This window comes from Gorilla gorilla, chromosome 5, assembly GCF_029281585.2.
Source record: "Gorilla gorilla gorilla isolate KB3781 chromosome 5, NHGRI_mGorGor1-v2.1_pri, whole genome shotgun sequence".
Taxonomy (NCBI): domain Eukaryota; kingdom Metazoa; phylum Chordata; class Mammalia; order Primates; family Hominidae; genus Gorilla; species Gorilla gorilla.
Window position 1 is genome coordinate 54,762,117 of NC_073229.2, and position 27,991 is coordinate 54,790,107.

Here is a 27,991-nt window from a genome sequence, read left to right on the forward strand (position 1 = left end):
TTTTTTTTTTTAAGAGACGATGTCTCACTATGTTGCCCAGGTTGGTCTTGAACTCCTGGGCTCGAGCAATCCTCCTGCTTCGGCCTCCCAAAGCACTGGAATTACAGGTGCAAACCACTGCACCAGCCCAGACTGGGCTCCAGAAGCTACCTCTGGGCCCTGTTGCCACCTCTTAGGTGGCTTCTGGAATGGGGGTCTACAGGTGTGAAAGGTCAGCCCCCCTGAGGGAGAGGTGGGGCCCGAGCAGGCTCCTCCCACTGCGGGAGTGCTGGCCTTTCCCCCGCAGGGCTGTGGCTCTGGGACCACTTCCTCTTTCTTCACTCTGAAGCCAAGCGCCGACCTGCTGAGCCCTCAGGAAAGATCAGAACAGATTCATGGGTGATTTAGCCTATGTGTCCCAGGCCAGGGCGGCTGAGTGTGCTGGCTGGAGGCCTCTCTCTCTGCTTCGAAGGTAGCTGAGATCCACCCCGGAAACCGGCAGGATGAAGGGGGCAAGTGAGGAGAAGCTGGCATCTGTGTCCAACCTGGTCACTGTGTTTGAGAATAGCAGGTATGGGCAGCTGGGGTGGGAGGGTCACCATGGTGGGCTGGCAGCCACCCTCCAGCCTTTCTGGCAGCTCTCTCCCTGGGCCCTGCCCCGGACCCTCCTCCTGCAGGGGCAGCCCCGCGTTCCTCGGTCACGGATTCCTTGGAGCATGGGAGAGTGTTGGTGGGACACCAGGAGCCAGGAAGGGGTGAGAGTGCCAGTGTGTGTTGGGAGAGTCCAGACAGGTGTGGTTACGAGCAAGCATGGGCAGACGAAAGCCTGTGTGTGGGCGCAGGACCCCACCCAGTGCCTGCCAGCACCTCTCAGGAAAGGTAGCTGATACTCACCAAGAATTCACGCCCTATCATTAGGATAACCATATAATCTATCACTCAGCACACAATTGAAACTGAAAGTAAATGCCAAATAAAATGTGGTGGTTGGGGGGGAGGCATTACAGGTAAAGCTGGGACCATATGAGGCAAACCAGGATGTACGGGCAGCATCCTGATGGGGTACTCCCTACTCTAAGTTCATGTCCTTACTTATTTAATTTAATCATCGAACAGCCTAACAGGGGTAGATTCTGTTTCTGTTCCCATCTTATAGATGAGGAAATGGAGACACAGAGAGGTGAGGATGCCAAGTGCTTTAAGTATCTGGGGCAATGCTGGGGCGTCTGTCTGGAGGGAAAAGGCTGGGCCAGATGCGTGGAGTCATTGGTAGCCCTGGGAGCATGTGTGTTTGTGTGTGTGTGCGTGTGTGCGTGTGTGTATGTGTGTGTTGTGTGTTATGTGTGGCATCAATCCATTCTGCAGGCATTTCTTAAGCTCAGGACTGTGTTAGGGGCTGTCCCAGGTAGGGTTTTCTGGAAATAGACTCAGACAGAGGTTTGCCTCAGGTGGTTTATCAGGGAGAGCTTTTGGGAACAACAGCTGTGGGTGTGAGGGAAGCAGGGCCGGGCAGGGGGAGATGCTGAACTGCAGTGCACCTGCCACAGAGGCCTCAGCCGGTCCCAGGGAGCTCTGGAGCTGGGATGCCTCTCGGTTGTTCCAGCTGAGGAAGAGGGCTGAGTATTTGTATCTCCATGTGGACTGGACAAGAGACTCTGGGTGAGGCAGCTCTCTCTTCCAGAGAGTGATTCCCAGAGAGGGACTCAGCCAATAAATTACCCGTCAGCCCCCAGTACTACCAGCAGCTGGTGGGGATGGTGTGGGGAGGCCTCATTCCTGAAGGAGGGACGTGGGTGGCACAGCACAGCATCCTACAGGAACTGTAGAGGATGAAGAAGGGTTTTAGTATTTGGATGCTGAGCTCATCCAATAACCATGATGCAAGGTCATAGACAGTAGATGTCCTAGGAATGGCCCGGATGCTGTATTGAGGGCACTCATGGCAGGCAACGTTTCCTGTAGGCTTCAGGGTGGAGATGGCATAGATGTAGACCTAGAAGTCTTCAACTTCCTGAGCTGGGTGATTCTCCCCTGCCTCTCCCGGGATCTTTGACAAGCTCGTCCTGTTCAGCACCAAAGACAGCTCTTGGGTGCCGCCTTCCTGGCCCACCACCCCCTTGGGTGTGGGTGGATGGCACCACCTCACTCAACATGCTTGACGTGGACTAGGCACACCTGGGTGGAGCCCCTCAGCATGCTGTGCTCTGCCCAGGCAATACCCCTGGCAGGAGCGGGCAGCCCTTAGACGGGAGTTAGGTCCCAGCAGGCGTCAAGAGGGTGAGAGCCACTCCTTACTGAGTGAGGGGACCCGTACCAACTGCCTTGGCCTGGGCTTCCTTATGAGGTCTCCAGCACCTCAGCTGATCTGAAACTGAGGGGCAAAGAGGAAACAGAAGCTGGCCAGGGGCCCTAGAACAGAAATGCAGAACCTGAAACCAAATGTAGAACAGAAAGCCTGAGAACCAGCTAAGCCCATGAGCTGCAGACCCATGGGCTGAGAAACCAGGGACTGGGGTGCCAGGGAGGGGTGAGAGAGCCTGGGAGTAGCCACACAGCACTAGGTCCCAATGCTTTCACTGCCACAAACCCAATTGTGTCACTTGGGGCAAGTCACTTTGACTCTGCGGACCTGTTTCTCCTTTACTCAAATGGGGAGGGGCAGGTTAGGGTGAAGGCTCAGGAAGCAGTCGCCTGATTTGAATCCCACCTCTGCCACTTCCGAGCCGCATGTTACTCATCCTGTCCAGACCTCAGTTTCCTTGACTGCAAAATATGGGTAATGAAAACCTTTCTCACGGAGTTTTGGAGATTTTGTATTTGTTTGGCCTTCCATTTCCTGGCCTGTCTTTCTCATAAGGATGCCTGCCCTGTTCTGTCATCACAAGCCCTTCCACACCGAGGGCAACGTTGGGTGTATTCATCAAGGGTGGGCCCTGTTATCTAAGGAATTTGACTGGCTTGCAGAACCCAGTACACAGGGTAATAAAGGTGACCTACGAAGGCCCATCCCTGGGAGAACAGAGAATCTGCTGCTGGGCTGGCTCTCCCTGCTTCTGGACGTGTGGAGGATGTCGATCCCATTGAGAAGCCCCAGCTTTTGCAGGCCTGCTCTCACTTTATATTGTTCTGTGGCTCCTACCTTCCCTTGATGTATAGGTTACTGATGTGGAAACTGAGAACAGAGGTGAGGTCCAAAGGTGAGGATAATCCAGGGGGTACCACTCAAAAACCCCTATATACAGAAAGGATTCCTGGACACTGTGGCTTCATTTTAAACAAGGAAGTATGCAGTTCCCCAGAAAATAAAATATAGTCCACCCTGACTCATTTTGAACACTGAGTTCCCTCCAAGAATGTGTTGGGAGAGAAGTGAAAGTCTTACTTAGCATGTTCCCAAAGAAAGCCAGGCACCCAGGGGCCCCTGCACTGGGGATTTGCACCAGGCAACCCAAATCCACACCAGGGACTTGCTGCTGTTTTCCGTGTTCTCCAGGGAGGAAGCCCTCAGGTCTGTCTCTTCTCCTCAGGACCCCAGAAGCAGCACCCAGAGGCCACAGGCTAGAGGACGTGCATCACCGCCCTGAGTGCAGGCCTCCCGAGTCCCCAGGACCACGGGAGAAGACGAATGTCGGGGAGGCCGTGGGGTCTGAGCCCAGGACAGTCAGCAGGAGGTACCTGAACTCCCTGAAGAACAAGCTGTCCAGCGAAGCCTGGAGGAAATCTTGCCAGCCTGTGACCCTCTCAGGATCGGGGACGCAGGTGCCTGAGGGCTGAGGTAGAGGTGTGGGGTGCTGGGGTGGGGAGCTCTCCCTGACCTCCCCTCCACACATGCTTTCCTAGCCAGAGCCAGCAGTTCCCCAGGTGGGGGTATTGTGTGATCAGAGGTCAGCTGGGAGCTAGATTTCCCCATGCTTAATGGCCTTTGATTCACTAATTGCCTGCTACGCACCGTGCTGGATTACTTCGCGAGTCCCTCGTGTAGGAGTTTTTTGGACAAGGAAGTTGAAACACAGTTTTAAGGAACTTATTCAAGGCCACACAGCTTGGAACAGTCTCCATCTTGTGAACCTGATACTCTTCTCAGGTGGGGCCTCAGTTTACCCACTGGAGGAGACAACAATCTCAACCTAGAAATAGAGGTCTGAGTGTGAACTGTCCTGCCCTTAGACTAAAGCCCAGTCTGATCTCTTCTGTGGCTTGCAGTTTTCTCATCTGCAGAGTTCAAGGGTTGGCATGCAGATACTGTGCACCCAAATTCCCTGGAGTCACATCCCAGCACGTCTGCTTACTAACTGTGTGTCCTTGGGCAAGTCACTTGAGTCTCTTTGTGCCAGTTTCCTCATTTGTAAAATGGGGATAGTGGTTATAGTAATGCATCCTGGTTTTCAATCGCTGCTGAACAAACCTCTCAAAAATGTAGCGGCTGGCCGGGTGCAGTAACTCACGCCTGTAATCCCAGCACTTTGGGAGGCCGAGATGGGCAGATCACCTGAGGTCAGGAGTTCAAGACCAGCCTGGCCAACATAGGGAAACACTGTCTCAACTAAAAATACAAAAATTAGTCGGGCGTGGTGGTGGGCGCCTGTAATCCCAGCTACTCAGGAGGCTGAGACAGGAGAATCACTTGAATCCAGGAGGAGGAGGTTGCAGTGAGCCGAGATTGCGCCACTCCACTCTAGCCTGGGTGACAGAGCGAGACTCCGTCTCAAAAAAAAAAAAAAAAAATGTAGGGGCTGAATGTAACTGTTTATTGTTTCTCACATTTCGTGAGTTGACTGGGATGCTGCCGGGAGGTTTTTCTACTGGCCTCACTCGGGGGTCTGTGTGATTCTGCTTGGGCTGCCGTAACAAAATGCCCCAGACTTCAACACCAGACATTTATTTTCTCACAGTGCTGGAGGCTGGAAGGCCAAGTTCAAGGTGCCAGCAGGTTTGGTTTCTGAGGAGGTCTGTGTTCTTGGCTTGAAGACAGCCACTTTTTCAGTGTGTCCTTACATGGCCATTTCTTTGTCATCCCTGGTGTGTCTTCCTCTTCTGACATTAATCCTACCAGTTTAGTGCCCTACTCTTATCATCGCATTTAACCTCAATTACCTCCTCCAAGGCCTCATCTCCAAATACACTTACATTGGGGGTTAGGGCTTCAACACAGGAATTTGGTTGGTGGACACAGTTTAGTTCCCAGCAGGATCTCTCAAGTAGCTGCAGTCAGAGGATGGCTGGGGCTGGAATGCCCAAGACAGCTCAGCTCGCAAGTCTGGCATCTGGGCAGGGACAGCCGGAAGACTGGGCTCAGCTGGGATGCTGGCAGGGCTGGGCTCTTTCTCCGTGTATTCTCCAGGCCTCTCCTCCTCACGTGGCCTCTCCATGAGGTCTCCCTATCAGAGCTGTTAGACCCCTTGATGTAGTGGTTCACAGCTCCCAAGACAGCACAGGTGGAAGCTTCCAGGCCTCTTAAGGCTAAGGCTGAGAACTGGCACAGCCTTACTCAGCTGCATTCTGTGAAAGCCACCCCAGGGCCAGCCCAGATGCACTGCGGGAGGCCATGAATCCCGGGAGGTATGCTTCACTGCAGCAACTTTGGAGACTGAACCGAGGTCCCCATCAGAGGAAACCAAAGCTATCTTCCCCCTTTTTCTCCTTCTCTCCTCTCCAATCCTCCGCAGGAGCCAGAGAAGAAGATCGTCCAGGAGCTGCTGGAGACAGAGCAGGCCTATGTGGCGCGCCTCCACCTGCTAGACCAGGCCAGTGGCCAGGACACACCCGTCTAGAGCCCCAGCCCTGGGTCTCCTCACCCCACCCCTTCTCAGCCTTCCCACCCTCCTCACCAGAGCTGAGTCAGGAGCCCTGGCTTTGACTCCAGGAAGCCTTAGCCCTTTAACCTCAATGGCTGGGGTTGGGGTAGAATCAGGAGGTCTTGTTAGCAGCACTCCCCATTCTGCCTGTGGTGCCCAGGCTGGCCCCTGTATAGCAGAGAACACACCAGCTGGCCCTTGCTGGCCTACACAGTATTTTCATCTGTCATCTCAATGCCCACAACCTCACAACGATCTTACCTTTCATAGTTTTTAAGGAGCCCTAAGGCTAGAGGGTTATTCATCACCTCAGGGAGCTCTAGTCTGATGAAGTCCAAGACCTCCACAAGTTGGGCCTGTTTATGGCATTCATCAGCTGCCAGCCTTTGGCCAAGTCCCTGCATCTCTAGGCTTTGCCTTGCTCATCTGTAAAGTGGCCAGAACACAACCTCCCCTGCCGTCTTTTCCCGGGGTTGCTGTGAGGATGCCAGGAGATCAGGGAGGTGGAAGCATGCAGTAGGCTTGGTGGGACCCTAGTTCCCCCGGGCTGATGTGTGGGTGGCTCCCTGTCACTGCAGTGAGTGACCTGTCGTGGCGGCTACAGGTGTTTTTCCAGGAGCTGCTGAAGACAGCCCGCAGCAGCAAGGCCTTCCCAGAGGATGTGGTCAGGGTCATCTTCTCCAACATCTCCTCCATCTATCAGTTCCATTCTCAGTTCTTCCTCCCAGAGCTGCAGCGGCGCCTGGACGACTGGTGAGGTCCACCAGGAGCCCCTGAGGCCTCAGACCACAGCCCTGGCCAGGTGGAGGTGGGGAGACCCCAGGGCGCTAGGTTCAGCCTCCTAGGCCCAGGCCCTTGCTGTGTGGCCATGCCTCCCTGGGGCTCGGTCTGTCTGCACAGTGAAGGGCTTGGGTGAATGAGCTCTGAGAGGCTGTGTGTGTGCAGACTGCTTCCTGGGGAAAGGGGTGGATCAGGTCCTGGCCAAGCCAAGTGACCAAGTGACTTTGGGCCAGTGAAAATAGCCAGTGCCAACTGAGGGCTTCCTACACACCTGGCCTTGGGCTTTCCATCTATTAACTCCCTCAATCTTCACATCAGCCTGCTGTGTGATGACGGCATCATGGTTATGCAAGAAACCCTCTTGTTTTCAGAGATGGCCACTAAAGCATTTAACAGTGAAGTTACTTGCGTTATATAGTTTGCCACGAAGTCTAGGATGTCCTTTAAGATCTTTGGCAAAGAAGAATGTTAGTAATTGTTAAACCTAGTGATGTATTGATTGCTTAAAACATTTATAATAAACTGTTTTTTTTTTAAGATAATAATAGCCAGGTTCGGTGGCTCATGCCTGTAATCCCAGCACTTTGGGAGGCCAAGGAGGGTGGATCACTTGAGCTTAAGAGTTTGAGACCACTCTGGGCAACATGGTAAAACCCCATCTCTACCAAAAATACAAAACTTAGCCGGGCGTGGTAGCAGGCACCTGTAGTCCCAGCTACTCAGGAGGCTGAGGTTGGAGGATTGCTGGAGCCCGGAAAGTCGAGGCTGCAGTGAGCCATGATTGTGCCACTGCACTCCAGCCTGGGTGACAGAGAGAGACCCTGACTTAAAAAAAAAAAAAAAAAGAAAGAAAAGAAAAGAGAAGAATAACCCTATGAGATCGCCTGCCATCATTCCAATTTTTTTCAATGAGAAAATTAGGGTACAAAGATGCTAAGTGACTTACCTGGGAACACAGCTAGCATGATTTGTGCATCCCAGGAGTCAGGCTCAGGAAGCCTCACTCCCAGGCCATGGCCATGGCTCCTTGCTGCTCTGCTCTAGCAGGCCCTGCCATGGGATGATCCTGGAAAAGTTGTGTGTGTGTGTGTGTGTGTGTGTATACATATATATATATATATATATATATATATTTTTTTTTTTTTTTTTTTTTCAGTGTGAGGGGCATGGAATGAGGTTTCACCATGCTGCTCAGGCTGGTCTTGAACTCCTGGGCTCAACCTATCTGCCTGCCTCAGGCCTTGCAGAGTGCTGCGAGTACAGGTGTAAGCCACTGTGGCTGGCCAATCCTGGAGAAGTTCTTACCCCTCTGAGCCTCCACTTCCTCACCTCCAAGATGGGCTAGTGGCTGCCCCCAACTGCAGGGTTGTGAGAATTACATGGAATGAGACATGCATCATGTCCTGGGTAGTGCTTGGCAGGTGGCCCTCGTTACTGTTACATAATGAAGCATTGAGCAGTTACTGAACACCTGCTGTGGGCCCAACACTGTGCTGGGCCTTGTGGATGAGGCCAATCTGGGACCAGAACAGCCTTTGGCCTCAGGAGGCTCACAGTCTAAGGAGTAGAGGGGCGCATGTGAGGATGACACCCATGTGCCCCGCCCACACCCAGAATTGCCGTGGAAAGTTTGCTTTGGGGGATTCAGGGAGCCTGGCCTCACCTGGCCCTACCTAGAGTCGAGAGGAGGTCTCTAGGCTGAGGGCAATCCCTGTGCCCCTCCTGCAGGACAGCTAACCCCCGCATCGGTGACGTGATCCAGAAGCTGGCCCCCTTCCTGAAGATGTACAGTGAGTATGTCAAGAACTTTGAGCGAGCGGCTGAGCTGCTGGCCACCTGGACCGACAAGTCTCCACTCTTCCAGGAGGTTCTCACTCGCATCCAGGTGAGGCTGGGGGAGGGCTGGAGTCAGCATTGCCACTCCCAGCATGCAGTGGCTCAGGTTGCCTTGAGTGATTTCGGGCATCTCCCAGGCTCAGCTGCTTCCATAGGCCCCTGCCTACTCATCTGGCCCTCAGGGGCAGCCTGACCCACCTCCCTTCTCTCACCCTCTCCGTGTTGCTCCCCCATCCCTCCCCAAGAGCAGCGAGGCTTCGGGCAGCCTGACCCTGCAGCACCACATGCTGGAACCAGTGCAGAGAATTCCACGCTATGAGCTGCTGCTCAAGGAGTACATCCAGAAGCTGCCAACCCAGGCCCCAGACCAGGCCGATGCCCAGAGTGAGGACACCTCCAGGGGTCCCAGGGGGCTGGGGAGGCCTAAGCCATTCCCATATACTTACTGAGCTCCTGCTAAAATGGTTTTGACGACCATCAGTCATCAACATCAACCACTGGCACTTCATAGACATTATCCATACCATTAGCCATTTTTCACAGATGAGGACACTAAGGCCCAGAGAGGTTTAGTGACTTGCTCAAGGTCACGCAGCCAGAGAGTAGCAGAACTGGGATTTGAACCCATGCCTATGTGATACCAAAGCCCATGCTCCTTCCATTATACCTTCTAGGTCTGGCTTGTTTTGGGAAGCAGTGAGAGTCACCAAAGCCAAACACCTAATGGCTAACGTTCAGTGGCTTCCAGTCTCTCAGCCCTGGGGGACTCCCGCCATTCAGACACCCCATGGCTGGGCTGCACAGGCAGGGCTGCTCCTGGGGGCTGTCATGGCAGGTCCTGAGGGCCCTTTGTTGAACTTCAAGGACCTCCTGCCCCAGCCACCAGCCCTAGATTCTCAGGGAATAAACTCCGGCCCTGCCCCTTTCAGAAGCCCTGGACATGATCTTCTCAGCTGCCCAGCACTCCAATGCAGCCATCACTGATATGGTAAGCAGCCCGCCCTCTCCTGGAGCCCTGTCCCCCTCCCTGCAGGTCTCAGCCTGGTCCCACCCATGACACCTATCCCACTGCTGCCATCACTCTTACACCCCAGTCCCCGTCCCCACAAGGCAAGCCTTCCAGAAGCAGGTGAGCCCTGCCCAGACTTGGCTGAGGATGCACCCCAACCCCCAGGAGCGGCTGCAGGACCTGTGGGAGGTGTACCAGCGCCTGGGCCTCGAGGACGACATAGTAGACCCCTCTAACACCCTGCTCCGTGAGGGCCCGGTCCTCAAGATCTCCTTCCGCCGCAACGACCCCATGGAGCGCTACCTTTTCTTGGTAAGAGGGTGCTGGGAGCTCCTCTCCACACTGGGGAGGGAAGTCCATGGGCCACTCTGGCCCGAGTCATACTGCCTGGCCTCTACCTGGCACTGCAGGGGGACAGGGAAGAGAACGCTTCTCTGTCTTTTTCTGCTTTGGCACCCAGATGACTTTGGACAGGTCACCTGCTGCCTCCAAGCCTCAGAGATTTCCAACCCACAGGTTTCCCAGACATGTCCTAGGAAGCAACAGAGTCAGAGTTTGAACCCAGTCTGACTGCAAAGCCTGTGGTATTAATCTGTGCTCTAGAGAGTGCACAGCAGGAAGGAGTAAGGTTAGCTACTAGGAAGAACTGCCCTGGGTTTGCACGGAAGAAGCCGGGGGATCTCCTGAGATCTGGAAAGGTGGTCCTGCCTGGAGGTCTGGGGGACAGAGATATAACCTCTTGTAAACCCCTGCCATCCTGAGCCCCTGTTGAGAAAGGCCTTGTAGGTTTCTGAGGTCTGCTATGGTCCCTTGTAGGGTGACCCTTCAGTAACCATCCTAGGGGAATTGGGAGCTTGACAGCCCGTTCCTCGTCACCTACATCATCACCTGTGATGTCCTGTGAGCAGGCTGGCCAGAGTGTGTTCAAAGGGGAGGGGGTCCAGTGGTGCTCAGCCCATGCTCGGCCCACCCTCGGGGAAGCCCCACCTAGCCGTCCTCCCTGCCCCTGCCACGGGCCACTCACGCCTGTGTCTCCTGCAGTTCAACAACATGCTGCTCTACTGTGTGCCCAGGGTGATCCAGGTGGGCGCCCAGTTCCAGGTGAGGACCCGCATCGATGTGGCCGGGATGAAGGTAAGAGGCCCCCTAAACACCACTGGGCTCCACCTCAAGGGTAGGACTGAGTACAGGGAGTAAGAGGAGGGGCCAACCAGGTTCTCAATCACAGAACAGAACCCTTGCAGGGCCTGGGCAAACATGGAGATGGAAGAGTGTGGGGCTCTCTCCTCTGGGCTCCTAGCCCTCCTGCCCTGTCCTTCCCAGCTTCCCACAGGTCTGGCCCTCCCTTCGCGGCAGTGCATGAGCCAGCTTGGCCTTTCTCTGCTTTCCCTACTGTTTATACCACTGCTTCAAAAACTTTCATGTGTGCGTGAATCCTCTGGGCATCTTGTAAAAATGCAGGCTCTGAATCAGGAGGTCTGGGTTGGTGGGGGGGTGCCTGAGATCCTGCATTTCTAACCAGCTCCCAGTTAAGATGGGCTGACAACTGACCCCACCTGCAGGATTGTGAGAATTAAATGAAATGAGACACGTACTGGGCAGTGTATGCTGATACTGTAGGAGCACAGAACACGTTTTGAGTAGGAAAGGTCTCCAGTGTCAGCTCAGCGGCTGGCTTGTATGCGTCCCCATCTACCTCATCCAGAGATTACGGCAAATGAGCAGGGCCAGTAGTCCATCATGGAGCCCATTGACTGGGTGTACCCATGGGGGGACCACCAGATCCTCCTAACAGCCCCATGATGCAGGGGCTGTTAGAATCTTCTGGATTTTTTTTTTTTTTTTTTTGAGACCGAGTCTCACTCTGTTGCCCAGGCTGGAGTGCAACAGCAAAATCTCGGCTCACTGCAACCTCCACCTCCTGGGTTCGAGCAATTCTCCTGCCTCAGCCTCCCAAGTAGCTGGGACTACAGGCGCGAGCCCCCTTGCCCGGCCAATTTTTGTATTTTTGGTAGGAGAGATGGGGTTTCACCATGTTGCCCAGGCTGGTCTCAAACTCCTGACCTTAAGTGATTCACCTGGCTTGGCCTCCTAAAGTGCTGGGATTACAGGCATGAGCCACCACACCCAGCCTGTTTTTTATCTTTTAAAAATATTTTAATTTTACTACTTAAAAAATACAGATTATACACATTCTAAAGTCAAACAATATAAAAAATATATACAATGAAAGTCTCCCCCCGACTCTATCCCCTAGCTCCCCTTCCTGAAGGCAACCCTTGCTTCTTGTGAGGCCTTCCAGAGGTGGTCTTTGCCTAGCAAACCAATAACATATAATAGGATTGTTTCCTCATTTATACCAGAAGCAGTGGTATACTCTACACATTTTTCTGCACTTTGCTTTTTTTTTTTTTTTTAACTAACTGCAAATGCTGGAGACTGAGGTGTCCCTGTACTTGAGAGCTTCCTCATCCTTCTGCCCAGCTGCATTGCGTTCCACTGTGCAGATGCACCGGAATTTCTTCAACCAGTCTTCTGCTGAGAGACACTTAGATTGTTTTCAGTTGTCAGCAGCTGCAAATGAGGCTGCAGTGAATAGCCTGGTACAGCCTGCCCGTGTGTGAATGTATCTGCAGTTAATCCCATTTTTAAACATGAGAAAACCAAGGCCCTAGAAAACCTTTCTAACTTAAATAACTTGCTTGAAGGTCATATCGCAAATGCTAGTTCGAGTGACCAAGCCAGGATTCAGATGCAGGTGTAACAAAGGCTGGCGCTTCTGCGTCTAACCACCACGCTCTGTTGTCGCCTATTAAGGCTTCAATCCAGAGGGTTCAAGCCTATGGTGGAATTTCTGGCATCGTGGAGGACACAGCCAGAGAAGCTTCCTGACCGCCCCTCTCTGCTGGCTCCTGAGTCATGGTGTGTCCTGAGGGCTGGGACTGGAAGAAGCAGAGGTCTGGTCTGGCCCATCTTGTCACTCTCCTATTCAGCATCACCCCTACCCCCTTCAGCCCCAGAAGGGAGCTGCAGGCAGGAGTTGAACCAGAATGCTCTACCCTCTAGAGCCCCTGGGGCCTCCAGAGACCCCAGCAAAAGAGCCCCGCCCCTGCTCCTGACTGGGGTTGCCTGGCATCTGGAGCAATCCAGGGCCTGGGGGTGGGGTGCAGCCTGGGAATGATGAAGGCTGATGAGGGAACATGGGTTCACAGCTCACCCTGACACGTGAGCTGACTGAAGTCTTTTAGGAGTGCAGCCCCGGCCCTGGCATCTAGCTTTCCATCCTGAAGGGGCCAGAATGTCACATAGACCAGGGCGTGTGCAGGCTTGTATGTCTGGAGTCCTTGGTGAGTGAGGCTGAGAAAGGCAGGTTTATAGAGAGCTACAGACAGAGAAATGGAGACGGGTGGCCCTGCCAAAGGACTGTCAGAGACCCAGGCATAGAAAAATAGAGATCGACAGATAGGAAGGCTAAGAAATATAGAAACCAAAACAGAGTCATAGAGAGAAAACAGATAGAGCCGAGCCTGAGAGCATCAGATGCTTTGGGTGTGTGTTGAGAGCTCACCAGCCGTGTGTGTGCTGGGTCTCTGGAGTCTGCTAGTCTCGGCTAACATGTCTGATACTCCAGCAGCCGCACAGCACCCTCTCCTGGACGGCATGGGCTTGGCAAGTGCAGAGCTGTCCACTCACCCTACTTCTGTGCAGGAACCATTTTCTGAGTCTGAGATTTGGAGGCAAATCTTGCCTTTGACCATCATGATGGTTCCTATTGGCCTATGACTCCCTGGTCTCCTCCTTCCTAGGTGTCAGGGAGGCCTAGTTAACAGCAGCTGATTCTCTCCAAGGTCTGACTTGGTCTTAGTATTTTGCCATCCCCCACAGGGCCAGCCTGGGAAGAAGGAAGGGGTGTGGACACACATACCTAGGGGCTCCACGTACAGTTGTGCAGGTTGTACACTGCACAAGGATACCTCATCGAAGAGGATGTCTTCTGCAGCCAACTGCAGATTAGCAGACTATGATACAATATCATAGATGGTATATTTATAGTGAGAATTGTCCGGCAGATGGCAGTCAAATGTCTTGTTCCAACAATATCTAGGTATTATGCCAGTTTGCCAACAGATGTCAGTAAAGTGTTTTGAGGAAGGCTGTCCTTTTCTAATTACTACAAACGTACTGTATGGACTAGCAGGGGACTGAATTGACCCAGCCCTGGGGAAAGTGGTTGAGGCTCAGCTCAGCAGAGTTCTGGAAACTCCTCTTGAAACCTGCTGGGGAGCTGGAAGCCTCTGTATGAACATCCCAGGGGCAGCCTGGACCCTCAGGTTAGGAGCCCCCAGTTCCCTTTTTTCTGTCAAAAGCATGATATTTCTTCCTGCTTCTGGACTGCAAACCTTGGATTTCTCCCTTCTTTTCCCTTTCCCCTCTCCCTGACCCAATTAGAAACCTCTTCTGTCTCTCCAGTGCACCTGGGCAGGCCAGGACCATTTATGATGTTGCTTCCTAACTGGCCTTTGGGCTACAGGTTTGTCCCATTTGGCCCAGATCCAGCCTGTCATCCCTTGCACACAAAGAGGTATTTGGCTCTTTCCCAAATACCTCTTTCCACATGACCGCCTCCCCATTGCCAAGGGCATCGAATCCAAATCACATCAGCCCCTTCTAAAGCAAAGACTGGGGAGTGAGGCTGCAGACTAGGCCTAACCTGAGGAAACATGTGCTTGTACTCAGTGCTGTCTGGGTTATGGTGAGCTGCCCTGGAAGTGTGCAAAGGCCTGGCCACCACATGGGAGGCATCAGAGGAGCTCAAGTGTTTGAGAAATTTAATGGCAACAAAGTTCCCCCACACAGAAGCTCTTGTGCTCTCAGCCTGTGTCTTAGGTTCTCTTTGCAAATCTCTCTCCACACCGTCTGAAGGAAGTGTGCTTACAGGACTCTGGGGGTAGGATGGAAATAGATGTTCTTCCATCTCACCCTTGGGGGCTGAAAACCTGGGGTGGAATCCTTCTTTTGCCCCTTAGGTGCTGTGTGACCTCAGGCAGCTCTCTTGCCCTCTCTGAGCATCCATTTCCTCATCTCCTAAATGAGGATGATAGTATCTGCCTCCCAAGATTGCTGTGAAGATTATTTTCTTCTTCTTTTCTTTTCTTTTCTTTTTTTTTTTTTTTTGAGACAGAGTCTCCCTCTGTCACCCAGGCTGGAGTGCAATGGCACAATCTCAGCTCACTGCAACCTCCACCTCCTAGGTTCAAGAGATTATTGTGCCTCAGCCTCCCGAGTAGTTGGGATGACAGGCATGCGCCACCATGTCCAGCTCATTTTTGTACTTTTAGAAGAGATGGGTTTCACCATATTGCCCAGGCTGTTCTCAAACTCCTGGCCTCTAGTGATCTACCCTCCTTGACCTTCCAAAATGCTGGGATTACAGACGTGAGCCACTGCACCCAGCCAAGGTTATTTTCTTTAATGTTTTATTATGAAAATTTTAAAGCCAAGAAAATGGTATAATGAACCTCATATACTCATCCAGTTTTGAAATCTAATTTCCTTTTTTGTTGAATCCATTGTCAAAAATTGTCATCTCCACGTCACACTGGGTCAACTTAGCTGCTGCTAAAATTCCAGGAGCCGTAGGTTCCATTTGCTTGGAGCGAGGCCCAGTTGCAGGGGCATTTGCTTGGCTCAACAGGATTAGAGAGGTGGCGAACAAGCTCTGCATCCCTGTCTCTCGAATTTGAATTGTCCCCTGGGCACAATCCACCTCCCTCCCCTCCACAGTGCTGTGCCTGGGACCCGGGCTATGACGAGTCTGAACTGGTTACCTCCCTCCTCTTGGCAGGTGCGGGAGCAGATGGATGCTGAGTTTCCCCACTCCTTCCTGGTGTCCGGGAAGCAGCGCACCCTGGAGCTGCAAGCCCGGTAAAGGAGCTGGGGTGGTGGCCCAGGGCCAGGCGGGAAAACTGGGAGGGGCTGATCTCCTCAACACCTGTGTTCACTTTCCGAGCAGGTCCCAGGAGGAAATGATTTCCTGGATGCAGGTATGGGAACGCTCCGAGGCTTCTGGGAGTCTTTTTCCTTTCTTTCTTTTTTCTTTTTTTCTTTCACGGTACTGGACTATCTTGATGAAGCTCCTGGGATTCTCCCTAGCCTATTTGGGCTGAAGGGGAGGGAGTGGTGTATGTATGCATGTGTGTGTGTGTGTGTGTGCGTGTGTGTGTGTGCATGTGTGTATGCATGTGTGTGCATCTGTGTGTGCATGTCTGTGTCTGTGTGTTTGTGTGTGTTTGTGTGCATGCATGTGTGTGCGTGTGTACATGTATGTGTGTATGTGTATATGTGTGTTTGTGTGCATGCATGTGTGTGCATGTGTTTGTGTGTATGTGTGTGTTTGTGTGTATGCATGTGTATGTATGTGCTTGTGTGTATGTGTCTTTGTGTGTCTGTTTGTGTGTGCGTGCGTGTGTGTGTGTGCATGCTCCCACACCTGCGTGTGCATGCTCCCACACCTGCGTGTGCATGCTCCCACACCTGCATGTGCTCAGCTGCTCCCTGCTCTTCCTAAGGAGCTGCTCTGCGGTAGTTTGGAGACCGATCTGGGTTCCTATCTTGCTGCTTCTCATTGCCTAGCTGGGCAGTCCTGGGCCAGTCACTTACCCTCTCTGAGCCTCAGTTTTTACATCTGTAACCTGGGGCTGGTAGTTTCTCCTCCGATAAGGCAGCCCGCGTGTGTGCAGAATCCAGCGCCTGGTACCCAGTGGGCTTTCAGCCCTGTCTGTTGCACGCACGGAAGGATGGACAGAGGAGCAATCCCTCCCTTCCACACCTCAAGCCCCGACCCTCCCCCTCCCTGCACCCCAGGCCTTCCAAGCAGCCATTGACCAAATCGAGAAGCGGAATGAAACCTTCAAGGCTGCGGCCCAGGGGCCTGAGGGAGACACCCAGGAGCAGGAGGTAAATGAAGCCTTTTTCATCCCTTGCTGGAGCCACCAACCCAAACAGAGCTTGTTCCCTCTCTGTTCTGCCTATACCAGCTCGGAGGGAGAGGGAGTGTCATCTGCCAGGAGAGACTGAAGGGACCAGGGGAAGCCCTCCCAGCGCATCCCCCGACTCAGTGCCTGAGCATTACCCTTTAGCAAAGCTTCCTTTGAGAGCCTGTCTGCACAGCTGTCTTGGGGAAGTGTTTCACGTCTCTGCAGCTCCAGCTGCAGGGGGCAGTAGGGTTTTGGGTTTGAAAGTATCTGAGAAATACAAAGTCTCAGGGAAGATGGAAGGTGAGTGAGGTGGGGGCTGGGGAGGATATCTGTGGTTTGAGTTCAGATTTGAGCTGAACTCTGGCTTGCTGAGTGACTGCTGAGTCATTTGACCTCTCTGGGCCTCAGTTTCCTCACTTATACAATAGGAATAATGGTAACTAACCTATCATAAGGTCTCGATCAGGTCAGTCAGCTTGCTGTAGAAGCCCCAGGGAAGCCCAACACAAAGAATCCCTGCCACAGCAGGTGGGCACAGGGCCCCAGGCCCTGGGAGGATGGGCGGAAGAAGGTCACCAAGGGCCCATTCCTGCCCAACTCCCCTTAACCCACAGCTGCAGTCTGAGGAGCTGGGCCTCCGGGCACCGCAGTGGGTCCGGGACAAGATGGTGACCATGTGCATGCGCTGCCAGGAGCCCTTCAACGCTCTGACGCGCCGTCGCCACCACTGCCGGGCCTGCGGCTATGTGAGTACTCCTGCCAGCACTCCTGCCTCCACCTGCGTCACCCAGGCCTCCACCTGCATCACCCAGGCCTCCACCTTTCCTACCTAGGCCTCCACTTGATCCACCTAGTCCTCCACCTGCCCCACCTCGGCCTCCACCTGTGTCACCTAAGCCTCCACCTGCCCCACCTCTGCCTCTACCTGTCCCACCTCGGCCTCCACCTGTCCCACCTCGGCCTCCACCTGTCCCACCTTGGCCTCCACCTGTGTCACCCAGGCCTCTACCTTTCCTACCTAGGCTTCCACTTGATCCACCTAGGCTTCCACCTGCCCCACCTCGGCCTCCACCTGTCCCACCTCGGCCTCTACCTGTCCCACCTCGGCCTCCACCTGTTCCACCTCGGCCTCCACCTGTGTCACCCAGGCCTCTACCTTTCCTACCTAGGCTTCCACTTGATCCACCTAGGCCTCCACCTGTGTCACCCAGGCCTCTACCTTTCCTACCTAGGCTTCCACTTGATCCACCTAGGCCTCCACCTGCCCCACCTCGGCCTCCACCTGTGTCACCTAAGCCTCTACCTGCCCCACCTCTGCCTCTACCTGTCCCACCTCGGCCTCCACCTGTCCCACCTCGGCCTCCACCTGTGTCACCCAGGCCTCTACCTTTCCTACCTAGGCTTCCACTTGATCCACCTAGGCTTCCACCTGCCCCACCTAGGCCTCCACCTGTCCCACCTCGGTCTCTACCTGTCCCACCTCGGCCTCCACCTGCCCCACCTCGGCCTCCACCTGCCCCACCTCGGCCTCCACCTGTCCCACCTCGGCCTCCACCTGCCCCACCTCGGCCTCCACCTGTGTCACCTAAGCCTCTACCTGCCCCACCTCTGCCTCTACCTGTCCCACCTCGGCCTCCACCTGTCCCACCTCGGCCTCCACCTGTCCCACCTCGGCCTCCACCTGTGTCACCTAAGCCTCTACCTGCCCCACCTCGGCCTCCACCTGTCCCACCTCGACCTCCACCTGCCCCACCTCGGCCTCCACCTGTCCCACCTCGGCCTCCACCTGTCCCACCTCGGCCTCCACCTGCCCCACCTCTGCCTCTACCTGTCCCACCTCGGCCTCCACCTGTCCCACCTCGGCCTCCACCTGTCCCACCTCGGCCTCCACCTGTGTCACCTAAGCCTCCACCTGCCCCACCTCTGCCTCTACCTGTCCCACCTCGGCCTCCACCTGTGTCACCTAAGCCTCCACCTGCCCCACCTCGGCCTCCACCTGTCCCACCTCGGCCTCCACCTGCCCCACCTCTGCCTCTACCTGTCCCACCTCGGCCTCCACCTGTCCCACCTCAGCCTCCACCTGTCCCACCTCGGCCTCCACCTGTGTCACCTAAGCCTCCACCTGCCCCACCTCTGCCTCTACCTGTCCCACCTCGGCCTCCACCTGTCCCACCTCGGCCTCCACCTGTCCCACCTCGGCCTCCACCTGTGTCACCCAGGCCTCTACCTTTCCTACCTAGGCTTCCACTTGATCCACCTAGGCTTCCACTTGATCCACCTAGGCCTCCACCTGCCCCACCTAGGCCTCTACCTGTTCCACCTCAGCCTCCACCTGCCCCACCTTGGCCTCCACCTGTCCCACTTCGGCCTCCACCTGTCCCACCTCGGCCTCCACCTGTCACCTAAGCCTCCACCTGCCCCACCTTGGCCTCTACCTGTCCCACTTTGGCCTCCACCTGCGTCACCTAAGCCTCCACCTGCCCCACCTCTGCCTCTATCTGTCCCACCTCGGCCTCCACCTGTCCCACCTCGGCCTCCACCTGTCCCACCTAGGCCTCCACCTGTGTCACCCAGGCCTCTACCTTTCCTACCTAGGCTTCCACTTGATCCACCTAGGCCTCCACCTGCCCCACCTAGGCCTCCACCTGCCCCACCTTGGCCTCTACCTGTCCCACCTCGGCCTCCACCTGCCCCACCTTGGCTTCCACCAGTGTCACTCAGGCCTCTACCTGTCCCACTTAGGCCTCTACCTGCCCTACCTGGGCCTCTACCCACCCAGCTCAGGTCCTGCTGTCCCCATCCTGGCCAAATCTGCTGGCTTCAACCAATGCAGCCCAGTGGTGTTGGGCACTAGCTCTGAGCCAGGTGTGTGTATTACTACCTCATCTGGCCGTCACAGCACACCTCAGGAGGCTGCTGTTTCCCATTTTTTAGATGGGAAAATGAGACCCATTGAGGTTAAATTACTTGCTGAAGGCACCCCTGAAGCTGATCCTATGAATTTACCTGCATTCTTATCATCATTTTCCACGACCCTGAGACCCAGAGCTAGGAAATGGTCCCCAGTTCCAGTGGAGGGGCATCTAGCCCCGCACCCCCTCAGGCCTTGCCCCACAACCTCACCAGGCCCATGCCCACTATGCACTCACCCACCCCGTCATCCTCTCTTTACCCGCTTCGGCTAACTGTCCTCTCTTCTCTGCAAGCCCTCAGCACCCTGGCACCTGATGGATTCTGTTGTTAACTTTGCCTACTGGTTCAGGCCTCAGTCTCCTTAACTCCGCCATGGGGATCGTGAAACCTACCTCCAGTGTGGCAGTGAGGATTCCACCAAAAAACATTCTTTCCCTTCCCTCTCCTCTTTTTCTTTCCCCCTCCTCCATAGCTCAGGCAGGGCATCCAGTCCAGTGTGGTTGAGCTACCAGCTTCTTGAGGAGGGAACTGTGTCCACTACAGTTTCTCCTCTTATCAATCCAGGCCCAGTTACCAGAGGCAGATCTCACTTTGCTTTTTAAGCACTGCTGTACTTGAGCTGTTCTCTGTTGACATCACAACCCCCTCTGTTTACTCTGCAAACAGAGAAGCCCTTTGCAACCTCAGTCTTTGAAGACCTCCAGAGGACAGGAAGAGTCTAGCTGGACAGGTTGGGGCCAGTCAGGGAGGTGTCCCCAAAATGTGTTCAACTGCAATCAGGACAGAGTCACTTTCTAGGACCTGGGAACACACCTGCCTTCAGATGTCAGTGATGAGTTACATCCCGAAGCCAGGTAGAAAGGATGTGGGGATTGGCTACTGTTCCTGGTGATTCACTTCTGTAAATAAGAGTTGAATTGATTCACACTTGTGAGTGAAAGTAGTTCTTTAAAAATTACTTAAAATAGTGAAATACAAAGAGGCACAAAGAATAACAACACCCGTGTAGCTGCCTTCCAGCTTAAGATAGAAAATATTCTGACAACTAAATTAAATGTATGATCCTTGCTTGGATTCTTTCTGGGGTAAAATAAAGCTATCAAGGTTGCTCTTGGGACCATTGGGAGAAATTTGATGATGCAACATATCTAGATAATAATATTGTATTGGCTGGGTGCAGTGGCTCACACCTGTAATCCCAGCACTTTGGGAGGCCGAGGTGAGCGGATCACCTGAGGTCAGGAGTTCGAGAACAGCCTGGCCAACATGGTGAAACCCTGTCTCTACTAAAAATACAAAATTAGCTGGGTGTGGTGGTGTACACCTGTAATCCCAGCTACTCGGGAGGCTGAGGAGGGAGAATCGCTTGAACCCAGGAGGTGGAGGTTGCAGTGAGCCCAGATCGCACCACTGTACTCCAGCCCAGGCAACAAGAGCAAAACTCCATCTCAAAAAAATAAAAATAATAATATTGTATCAATAAATTTCCTGAGCGTGACTATGACACCGTGGATAGGTAGAAGGACGCCCTTGTTCTTAGGAGACCGCCAGCTACATATTTAAGGGTGAGGTGTCATGATGACTGTAATTTATCCTCAAATGGTTCAGAAAAAAATAAAATACATACATATAGAGAGAGACAGAGAGCAAATGTGGCACAAATGTTAATAATTAGTTAATCTAGTGGGTGGTATCATTGTATTATTTGTTCAATTTGTCTGTTGGTAGGAAATTTTTCAAAATTAAACGTTGGTAGAGGAAAAAATATTTACTAATTATATTTAAACATTGAAATCGCTCAATAAAAAAACAATGCTCCTAAGGTAGCTGAAGCCCCCGTGTGGGGCTGTGCCCTGACCGTGGGTTTCTTGTGCCTGTGCAGATCTTCGTGCCTGCTGAGCCAGTGAGTCATCCTTTCGGTGGTTCGGGTGCCAGTTTCTGTCTCCCCTGCCTGCCAGACGGGAATCCTTGTGAGGGTGGGGCAGGGCCAGGCCTTCTTCTCCAGGTCCCTGCCAGTCCACACTCTGTGCTGGGCACACAGAGGAGCTCCCTGAGGGCTGGTGCCGCCTGATGAACTACACTCCCTCTGCCCCTTTCTCCTGCCCTCCATCTCCATGCCCACATCTGGGCTCCCCATAAAGCCAAGTCTTCCTCGCAGTCACACCTTGCGGCACCCAGTGTTCCTCTCTGAGTCTTCCCAGGCCCCTTTTACCCAGCCTCCCGGCATGATCCATGTCAGCCTTTGAGGGGTGCTTTCGTGGTGAGCTGAGAGTGGGCCCCGCTCCACAGAATACCCATGTAAAAACAACCAGCCTATCATGTTTAGGTGAAAACACACCTGACTCCATGATGGCGCAGAATACAAGGTCTGCCTGAATCTTAAAGCTAAACTGTGGGACTTGAAAGACACACCCTGTGTGTGGAGGGCCTGTCTGCCAGGTAACAGTGTGGCTCTCAGGGTCAGGAGAGGACAAAAGCTGGGCCCTGCTTGCCTGGTGGGGTCTTTGGGAGAGTCAGGCGAGATGGCGGAGAGGACAGCATTTGGAAAAGTGAATCAGATGCCAGTGGCCCGTCTGGGGCAAGCCCCTTGGGTTCACGGCAGCCCTCACTCGGAGGGAACCTGGAGGGGAGAGAAGTTACGGCCCTCGCGGTGGGGGCCAGGTCTTGAACCCTCAGCCTAAAAGCCCTGAGCCCGAGCTCCCCCATGTATCGCAGCCTCCAGGCAGTTGGGCCTCACTAGCATCAGGGAGCATCCCCGCTCTGCCTCTATTCCTCCCTCGAAGCTTTCTTTTCCTCCCCCAGTCCCTGGTTGCTCTCATGCCCCCACCTGCCCACCAAGGCAGGAGCCCAGCCCTCGGGTGCCTGGTCTCAGCCCAATGCCCCCCTATGTGTCCTCCTCAGGTGGTGTGTGCCAGGTGCTCTGACTACCGGGCCGAACTGAAATACGACGACAACAGGCCCAACCGAGTCTGCCTCCACTGCTACGCATTCCTCACCGGAAATGTGCTGCCTGAGGCCAAGGAGGACAAGAGGCGGGGCATCCTGGAGGTGAGGGCCACTGTCACCGCGCTCACCATCCATCCTCTGTTCAGGGAATGTGTGCCCGGCAACCATGCTGGGCTGACACTGTCCAATGCTGAGGAACAAGCCAGCCATGGTCACACCCTCCCACCTCTCCCTCTTCCTCTCTCTGCCCACAGACCCCATGCCTCTCCCCACAGCCCAGGCAGTGTGGAGCCTGTCACCAAGTGGAGGCACCCTTTGGCTGCAGGCTGTCGTCCACATTCTTCTGCACTTCCTCTATGTCCCCATCCAATAGTACGGCCCCTCTGGACAGCTCCTGTTCACGTCCCCATGTCCTGCCCCAACAGTCCCAGGGTGCCAAGAGCTGGTGTCACCGGTTCCATTTTACAGATGGGAATACTGACGCTCCAGGTCAGACAGATTGGAGACTCCATTCTAACTGGAAGGGACTCCAGGGGCCAGTCGGTCTTATCCCATGGAGACCCAGGGCTGGAGGAGTGACTTGCCCAAGATCACACAGCAAGTTAGGAGCCAGCTCTCTGATCTCAGTCACAGATGTTCTTTCTGTTGCCCTGGGGGCCTCACTGAGCCACACTTGCCCCTACAGGTGCTCCCCTGTGGGGGTACAACTATGCTCAGCTAGGCACCACAAATACAATGTCAACCAGCTCAGCATCAATACCACTGTCCACTGCCCCTCCCTCACGAAGGCCAGGTTGACATCCCACCGTCCCTGGGAGGTGGGAGAAGGTCCCAGCCTGTGCCAGCTGAGATTCACTCCCAGGTTCAAGTTGGCCTCTTTTGGCCAGGCGGGAAGGCTCATGCCTGTAATCCCAGCACTTTGGGAGGCCAAGGTGGATGGATCACGTGCGGTCAGGAGTTCGAGACCAGCCTGGCCCACGTGGTGAAGTCCCGTCTCTACTAAAAATACAAAAAAAAAAAAAAAAAAAAATCAGCCGGGCATGGTGGTGCATGCCTGTAATCCCAGCTACTCGGGATGCTGAGGCAGGAGAATCTCTTGAACCCGGGAGGTAGAGGTTGCAATGAGTTGAGATTGCACCGTTGCACTTCAGCCTGAGCAACAAGAGAGAAACTGTCTGAAAAAAAAAAAAAAGTTGGCCTTTTTCCACGGGCGTCCACCCCGTTTCCAATCCTCCCCATCCTTCCAGGCCCAGGACCCCCTGACCACTAGGCAACACAGCCTGCCCCTGGAGATGCTCAGCCCCTTCTCAGGGCCCAATTCTGTTTCCTGGAGCAGCTCCAGGCACCCTCCCGGCACCTGCCCCTTGTGGGCACACACGCGACAGGTTCAGGCAGGCTGGGGTTTGACTGCAGCTCTGCCACTGGCCAGCTAGCTGTGTGACCACAGGCACTTGATGGGACCTCTCTGAGCCTCAAGGACCAAGGACCCCTCCATTCAGTACTGCTGTAAGGATTGGAGACAGTGATTGGCAAGCCCCCAGACCAACATCTGGCACTTGCGGCTGCTGTGCTCCCTGACAGTCCCTCCTTCTGGTTTTAGAAAGTGTCCTCAGCCACGCCTGACCAGAGCCTGATGTGCAGCTTCCTGCAGCTCATCGGGGACAAGTGGGGCAAGAGCGGCCCCCGGGGCTGGTGTGTGATCCCTCGGGATGACCCCCTCGTGCTCTATGTCTACGCTGCCCCTCAGGTAAGGCCACCACCTGCCCGCCCCCCATCAGGCCCTGGCCTTCCCACAGCGTGTGTGTGAAGGGGGTCAGGGGTGAGTATTACTAGCTCCATATGTCAGATAGGGAAACTGAGGCCCAATGAGGATGTGGTATCCTGGAGTCTCAAGGTTGGTAGGTTTCAGAATTGGGCCCTGACTCTAGGTCACCACTGCTTTGCCCTCAGAGGCAGCCAGTTCTTCTCTCCTCTTCCTCGATAGCCTTCACCAGCCCACCCCCAACCCATGGGGGTTTAGGGTGTGAGCTGTGCGTGCGTGGCTGTTGCCTTCAAGATGGCTATCTGGGGCAGTAGGACTGAGAGGGGACAGTGGCCCACTGCTCTCTCCTCCCCCCAGGACATGAGGGCTCACACCTCCATCCCCCTGCTGGGCTACCGGGTGACTGTTGGGCCCCAGGGGGACCCTCGGGTCTTCCAGCTACAGCAGTCAGGCCAGCTCTACACCTTCAAGGCCGAGACGGAGGAGCTGAAGGGCCGCTGGGTGAAGGCCATGGAGCGGGCGGCCAGTGGCTGGAGCCCCAGCTGGCCCAACGACGGGGACCTGTCCGACTGAGCCACTGCCAGCCGCTCTCCTGCCCACCTCTCCCCACCCTGAACCCAGCTCCTGCCACAGACTGACCCTGTGGCCTCAGTGACCCACTGCCCCAAGTGGTGCTTTCAGAGAATTGATTCAGCCATCTGCGCCCAGGCCACGTGTCCCGATCTGGGATTAGAAAATATGGGTCCATTCCTTTCTAGAAAGGGGACAACCAAGTGTCTCAGTTTGCCTTGCGGGGAGGGGGCTCCTGGGCCAGTGTTAAAACTGGGAAAGCCCCAGGTAACCCCGGACTGGTGGTCACCATAGTGTGGTTTTTCATTTGTATCTCCTGGGGAGCTTTTAAAGAGTACTGGTGAAAAACACATGGTAAATTAATGTAAAAAATGTAAAAATCAATGCCTGTACTGAAGTACCACCAACGATTTAAATGGTCTGAGTTGGGGGAGGCATGGGGTCTTTTTTTTTTTTTTTTTTTTGAGACAGAGTCTTACTCTGTTTCCCAAGCTGGAGTGCACAAACATGGCTCACTACAGCCTCACTCTCCCGGGCTCCAGTGATCCTCCTGCCTCAGCCTCCCAAGTAGCTGGGACTATAGGTGTGTGCCACTGTGCCAAGCTAATTTTTTTATTTTTTGTAGAGATGGGATTTCACCATGTTACTCAGGCTGGTCTCAAACTCCCAGCCTCAAGCGATGCTCCCACCTCCACCTCCCAAAGTGCTGGGATTACAGGCGTGAGCCACCATACCTGGCGCATGCATATTTTTTAAGAGTACCCACTGGAGTCTAATATATAGCCTGGGTTACCTGGGATGAAGAATAAAGAGAGCAAACTACCACAACCAATGGTTGAGTCCCTGTCAAGTGCCAGTCATGATAGTAGTAATAATAATAATAAACATCCATTGGGCCAGGCTCTGTGCAAGGTGTTTTATGTGGATTATGTCATTTTACCATCCAGCGTTATCCCCATTTCCAGATGAAGACACCGACTCAGAGAGGTTTAGTAATTGGCTCAATTGGTCATGTAGCTCGTAGATGCCAGAGCCAGGTTTTAACCCGGTGAACTAAGGTCAAAGCTCTTTCTATCATGGAGCAGAACAATAAGACAAGCAGAAAGGGGAGGAGAGTGAGGAGAAGCAAAAGAGAGGGAAAGAGAGTGAAGAAGCTGGGAAGACAAGAGTGAAATGTGAATGGTGGGAGGAAGGGGGATGGGAGGAGCATCCCTGTCCCCTCATCCCCACCTCGCTGGTGGGTGAGGATGCTTTTTCATAAGAGACCACCAGGGGGTGGCAGTGGTCAGCAGGCCACATGGAGTGGCCCCAGCAGTGGCCAGAACACCCTCAGCTGCTCTCAGCAGGTCCAGCCATTGCTGGGCTCTGCCCTGAAAGGAGGAAGCATGGATGAGTCACAGGTTTTTGTCCCATCACAGGCCCAGCAGCTTTGCCTGCCTCCAACCTGAGGCCACTTCCCTCCTGTAGGGTGTTTGTTTGTTTATTTGAGACAGGGTTTTGCTCTGTCATCCAGGCTGGAGTGCAGTGGTGTGATCAGAGCCCACTGGAACCTTGACCTTCTGGGTTTAAGCTATCCTCCTTCCTCAGCCTCCTGAGTATCTAGAACCACAGGTGCATGCCACCACATCCAGCTAATTTTTAAAATTTTTGTAGAGATGGGGTCTCACTATATTGCCCAGACCTCAAACTCCTGAGCTCAAGCAATCCTCCTGCCTTGGCCTCCTAAAGTGTTGGGATTATAGGCATGAGCCACCATGCCCGGACAGCATCAGCATTTTATTTATTTTTTTTTTTTATTTTTATTTTTGAGATGGAGTCTGTCACTCTGTCACCCAGGCCGGAGTGCAGTGACGCCATCTTGGCTCACTGCAACCTCTGCCTCCCAGGTTCAAGTGATTCTCCTACCTCAACCTTCCAAGTAGCTGGGATTACAGGCGTGCGCCACCATGCCCGGCTAATTTTTGTATTTTTAGTAGAGACGGGGTTTCACCATATTGGCCAGGCTGGTCTCAAACTCCTGAACTCAGGTGATCCACCCATCTCAGCCTCCCAAAGTACTGGGATTACAGGCGTGAGCCACTGCACCTGGCCTGCATTAGCATTTTAAAACTAGCCAATGATGCTGAAGGCAGCTGGCTTGGTGACAGCAGAGTCGATTCTGCAGCACTGGTACCTAAGCTTTTCCAGGGGGTTAATCTGAGTAGGAGTATGGAGAGTGGCTTCACTGTGGAGCAGAATGAGGTAGCCGTCAGGAGAGGGAAGCGAGGGCTCACAGCCTTTGTGCTGTCATTGTTAGGTTTACTGAGGTGTAATTTACAGACTGTAAAATCCACCCTTATTGGTGTATTTTCTAAGTTTTGGCAGAAGAGTACGGTCATACAGCTACCACCACAATCCCCCATAAGTGTCCCCATGCCACCCTTTGTAGTCAACCCACACCCCTACTCCTTGCCTCTGGTAACCATTGATCTGTTTCTGACTGATAATTTTGCCTTTTCCAGATGTCATTTAAATGGAACCACAGCTTTTTAAGCCTGGCTTCCTTTACTCAGCATTATATATTTGAGATTCATCCATTTTGTTCTCCATGTCAGTAGTTCATTCCTTTTTCATTGCTGAGTAGTATTCCATTGCATGGGCATACCACAGTTGTTCATCTGTTTACCAGGTTAAGTATACTTGGGTTATTTCCAGTTTAGGGCAATTATGAATAATACTCCTATGAACTATAAACGTTCATGTTCAGTGTTTGTGTGAGCACATGTTTTCTTTTCTCTTAGGTAAATACCTAAAATTGGGTCACTGAGTAAGTGTCTAACTTTATCAGAAACTACCAAGCTGTTTTCCATATTGGTTGTACCATTCTGCATTCCTACCAGCAATGTATGACATTTCCCCTGCTCATGCATTTGGTATAGTCAGGTTTGAAGTTTTTTTTTTAAATTAATAATTTTAGACATTCTGGTGAGTGTATAGGGCTCATGACCTTTTAAATGTTTATGATACAAAGAAATGCATACAGGCTCACATCTGTAATCCCAGCACTTTGGGAGGTCAAGGCAGGAGGATCGCTTGAGCCCAGGAGTTTGAGGCTGTAATGAGCTATGATTGTGCCACTGCACTCCAGCATGGGTGACAGATGGAGACCCTGTCTCAAAATGAAAAAAAAGTAGGTATTTTGCAAATGATTATTACCTACTATGTGTACCTAATACGTGCCAGGTAGTATACTACTTATACTACTTTTTCTTTTCTTTTTTTTTTTTTTGAGATGGAGTTTTGCTCTTGTTGTCCAGACTGAAGTGCAGTGGCACGATCTCCGCTCACTGCAACCTCTGCCTCCCAGGTTCAAGCGATTCTCCTGCCTCAGCCTCCCAAGTAGCCGACATTACAGGTATGCACCACCACGCCCGGCTAATTTTGT

The 27,991-nt window shown here is 53.5% G+C and overlaps 1 protein-coding gene across 2 annotated transcripts; it reads left to right on the forward strand.

Annotated features, from left to right (window-relative positions):
• Window positions 1-319: 319 nt before the first annotated feature.
• FGD2 (FYVE, RhoGEF and PH domain containing 2) lies at window positions 320-27,954 on the forward strand. 2 transcript variants are annotated; one of them, XM_055390314.2, is made up of 16 exons: window positions 320-550; window positions 3,507-3,738; window positions 5,646-5,723; window positions 6,379-6,527; window positions 8,283-8,439; window positions 8,636-8,774; window positions 9,320-9,378; window positions 9,565-9,711; window positions 10,441-10,533; window positions 15,245-15,324; window positions 15,413-15,443; window positions 16,264-16,356; window positions 16,991-17,122; window positions 22,191-22,337; window positions 23,836-23,982; window positions 27,839-27,954. In XM_055390314.2, exons 1-16 carry the CDS (start codon window positions 483-485, stop codon window positions 27,866-27,868), a joined length of 1,782 nt encoding a protein of 593 aa, XP_055246289.1. In that variant the 5' UTR covers window positions 320-482; the 3' UTR covers window positions 27,869-27,954. The 2 variants fall into 2 exon arrangements, with proteins under 2 accessions (XP_055246289.1, XP_055246288.1); XM_055390313.2 differs by lacking the exon at window positions 27,839-27,954 and adding an exon at window positions 24,355-25,968.
• Window positions 27,955-27,991: the final 37 nt, after the last annotated feature.

Bases quoted from the DNA above. Each gene is read 5' to 3' on its own strand.
- FGD2 (XM_055390313.2), top strand. From the start codon at position 483: ATGAAGGGGGCAAGTGAGGAGAAGCTGGCATCTGTGTCCAACCTGGTC. The intron at 9,712-10,440 runs GTAAGAGGGTGC...TGTCTCCTGCAG, and splicing joins TGGAGCGCTACCTTTTCTTG to TTCAACAACATGCTGCTCTA. The intron at 15,325-15,412 runs GTAAAGGAGCTG...CTTTCCGAGCAG, and splicing joins ACCCTGGAGCTGCAAGCCCG to GTCCCAGGAGGAAATGATTT.